The sequence below is a fragment of the Populus trichocarpa genome, chromosome 2 (genome assembly GCF_000002775.5).
Source record: "Populus trichocarpa isolate Nisqually-1 chromosome 2, P.trichocarpa_v4.1, whole genome shotgun sequence".
Lineage (NCBI taxonomy): Eukaryota > Viridiplantae > Streptophyta > Magnoliopsida > Malpighiales > Salicaceae > Populus > Populus trichocarpa.
This window is the reverse complement of record NC_037286.2, coordinates 23,958,280-23,962,297: the sequence shown is the minus strand read 5'-3', so window position 1 is coordinate 23,962,297 and position 4,018 is coordinate 23,958,280. Positions and strand designations below refer to the sequence as shown.

Here is a 4,018-nt window from a genome sequence, read left to right as displayed (position 1 = left end):
AGATTCAATCATCAATTATGGAAGAAATCAGGCATTACATCAAAGATGAAATCAATAATCTTGAATAATTGGAGATTATATTTTATTTCTATAATTGTTTGAATCCGTATGTGTTGAGAAAACAATATTTCAAATTGAAATTTAATGAATACAAACACCGATTACGGAGAAAATCAAGTATGTTTTGGATTACGGAGAAAAAATAAGTACAACAAAGGTTAGGATGAAATCAAGGATTTTGAACAATTAAAAATTATAATTTATTTTCATAATTATTCAATTATATTCTTATATATATACTTTGTTAATTCTAACACCTTTTAATTGGTTATTTCCGAAATTATTTGATTGTATTTGTTTATATTCCAAAAAAGTTTATAAAAAATGTCGAGGAAGAGAGAATATACCGATTGATGTGGTCTGTGGTCATGTTTGATATGACTCTTACAACTCTGCTTGCCAACAGAGCTCACATTAGAGAAATGCGAGGCTTCGGTGTTGAGCATTGCATCAAAATTCGTAGCACCTTTTGACTTGATTGTCCAAAAGATGGTGTCTAAGTCCAGAAGCATTAGTGAGATCATCAGGAAGGGAGACTTAGATTTATGCAGGAAGCTTATCAAACCAAAAGAAAATGAAAAACAGAGTACTGAGAATCAAAGAAGATCGTAAGGTCAAGAAATATCATAAACCATGAATTCTTTTTCCTTTCAATACACAATAAATATCATAAAATTACACCCCAGATCAAGATGAGGGAGAAAAATGGAACCAAGGCGACCTGTACTAATATGCTAGACAATGACGAGTGATGAAGCCAGACCATTATACAAAGATTAAGGAGCTAAGAAGAGATGTGTATCACACTAGAACCTCTCCGGCAAGTGAGGTTCGATGAAGGGTATTACAAAATCATGGTCTGCTATGGACAACAGCAACAATCCGTTGATCATGGTCTGCTTTGTCCACCGTATCCTTCATAGGGCTTAGTGGATTTACTAGACTTCCTCCTCAAAACTACAATCCAAGTGATTAATTCCAGCAATGCAGCAATTCCACCCAAGACTGCAATGGCAATTATGTAAATTGTTCTCCATTTATCTCCAGGCTGCAAGATATCTAGACCTTTAAACACATTCAAGATGCCAAGGATGAGGATGGCATATCCGACACCATGATGGTAGATATTCCAGTAAAAGCGGTATTTGTGGTCCTTCTTAGGCCTCAAGAACAATGCAAATATCTGAAAATTCCAAGCATAGAGTTGCTATCAGAATAAATAAATCCAAAATTAATAGTAATAGTTCAGACAAAACCAGTTTCCATAAACATTCCAGTAGTACCGTCGGCCAAGAAAATGGACAACTATAGAAAAAGGGTTGAATTTATTTCTAAGTCAGTTTTGTAATGAAATTTTGTTTTTTTAAGAAATAAGAAATATATCCCCTTAGTTTGCATTGTAAGAAAACGCTAAGAGAAAATAAAACTGATTGAGACATGCTAACAATTCCGAATTCATCACCCTTTTCTTTTCATATGATGTCTTATGGGTTATAATTCGAAATACCATAGGAGAAAAGCTACTCCAGAAGTACCATTTTTGTCAAGTTCATTCAATTTCACGCATTAATAATTCAGTACATTGTCAGAAACCGTGACCATGATTTTGACAGGAGAGAAAAAAGACATCAACAAGCTCAACACGAAAACAAAGGCCAAATTCAATTCTTTTCTCTCCTTTCAAATGGATGAAAAGAGCAACTTGTAATGGGAGAAGAACACAACTGGGAAGGAAATTAATTACCTGCACTGTTGCAAGAGCGAAGAGTGCGATCCCAATATTGCGATGAAGAGAAAACTGGACTCCCTTGGATTCACTCCCAAGCTTTATACCAGTTGCCCACCCTGCAACCCCAATAGCATAGGCAGAGACCTGACAGGAAACATGAAGGTAAAACCATGCAGGATCTGCTGATGGAAAGGTTCTCAGATATCTTGCTATTACAATTCCAAGCGGAAACAGAATTCCCCAGCTCACAGCATTCAGTACTCCATGAATCTGGAGAGAAAAAAAAACAATAACACAGTAAATATTTCATTTCCAATGCTACTAATTTTTCCAAAAAGAAAAAGAAAAAACCCAACTCAAAAATAAATCTTCAAAATCCAGAAAAGGGTACGGAAAAGATGTTATTTTTTCAACAAAAATGAAAAAAAAAAAAACAAGCTTACATTTTTTCTTTTCGTCCTGGAATCCAGTCCACCAGAGCTAACACTTTTTCCTCCGTTCAAATCCAAAGTCCCTTTAGAGTTCAAATTAGGAGCACCCATATCATGGATTGTCAGCACACCCTTAGCAGCACCGACAGTTGACCCAACTTGCCACACCTGATTCAGCGTCCCCTTCGCCGCCAGCTCCGGCGGGACCTTAATCTTGGCAAATATTCTCATCACCCCACTTTCCTCTTCTGCGCGCGTGTCCCAGACGTCAAAGGCCAGCTTCGACTGCTCAACCGAATAAGGCGTGGAAGTGCTGATATTATAAGTCTTTGCGCTCATTACACCCTTGGAGTCCTTGAACGCTACCAGTGCCTGGGCCCCGCCCATGGCTGCAACCTTGGGATTTATGGCCCATGAGATCCAGCCGTTGGATTTCGAAGGAGAAGCAAAGAAGGCGACGGACAGCGTTGAATTTGCGGCATCGTAGGTGAAATGAAGGTAGGAGGAGAGTGTAGGGAGGTCTAAACAGTGGGTGTACAGATTGTTGTTTGTGAACGTCTGTGAGGCGCATGTTTGTGAACGTACGGGTAAGGTTAGAGAAATTGAGACGCAAAAGGTTAGAAGCAAAGCAGAAATTTTAAACGGAGATGCCATTTTTTAGAGCAAAGGAAAAGTTGAGAGAAGGATTTGCTCTTGAAGGTTTGGCGCAGTATATATATAGAAAAGAAGGAAAGAAATAGACCGCAGATGCCGAAGGTTGATGACGTAGGAGGATTTTTAATTATTTATTTTTTAATTATCTTTATTTATATTTAATCTGGGAAAATATTTTTTTCATGTTTTTACTTTTTTTTTATTTAGTTTAGGAAATTGTTTGATTTTTTTTTCTTGTTCAGTTTAGAAATTATTCGATTTAAGAATTTTATTTTTTATTATTTAATTTAGGCTTAAGACTACTATAAATAAGATTGTTTAACTTGTATTTCAAAAAACAATACTCAATAATAAAATTTTAAATTAGAATTTTTATGTAGTAATTCTATTTAACAAATTTTTATATTATCGGTGCTTGTTTTTCTAGTACATTTTCATCTATCAAGGCCCAACAATTCCTGATAATTAATATTATATGTCGTTAAATAATCATGACAGGAAAAAATCATAAAATATGATGTGTTTATGCAAGAGAGGATGAAGAGATTCTTTTTAGAAAAGAAATTTTCACAAACTAGTAATACAAGACATGTACTGATAGATTGCAAGATTGACCCATCAATTGGTGGCGGTGGAAAAACTTGGAGAATCACATGGAAAGTCATCATAGATCCATGTCTAGCTTTGAGAACTCGTTTGAGAGATGAAAGCAAATGAGGCCGTGTTTTGATTAGGATGAATATATCATATAGATTTTAGTAATCTCATCTAAGATGAAATATATATGAGTTGATATTTTTTTTTGTCAATTTATCATGTTTATTTTGATAATAATTATAATGTTAATCATGATATAAACAACGATAATGACAACAATGGTGTCATAAATGATGTCTTCATTGATAAGTTAGAGGTTAAGTGCAAAACAAATATAAAAGATGTTAAATAAAAGAAAATTGTTTATTGAAGCTACGTGGATTTTTTATTATTTTAAGCTTATTATTATTATTTTGAAGGTAGATTTATTCAAGAATTGTTCGGATACAACACGTGTTGACGAAGTAAACTTGAGATTTGTAATTTGTTATTCTAAATGCCAATAAAAAAAAAATAATTTGTCAAATTTTATTTCTTATGAAACTTC

The 4,018-nt window shown here is 34.4% G+C and overlaps 1 protein-coding gene across 1 annotated transcript; it reads right to left on the bottom strand.

The window, feature by feature from the left end:
• Positions 1 to 663: 663 nt before the first annotated feature.
• Positions 664 to 2,933, bottom strand: LOC7459507 (cytochrome b561 and DOMON domain-containing protein At3g25290). Its single transcript, XM_002301778.4, has 3 exons — positions 2,233 to 2,933; positions 1,805 to 2,059; positions 664 to 1,243 (listed from the first exon to the last, which is right to left on the bottom strand). The coding sequence occupies exons 1-3, from the start codon at positions 2,872 to 2,874 to the stop codon at positions 950 to 952; spliced, it is 1,191 nt and encodes a 396-aa protein (XP_002301814.2). The 5' UTR covers positions 2,875 to 2,933; the 3' UTR covers positions 664 to 949.
• Positions 2,934 to 4,018: the final 1,085 nt, after the last annotated feature.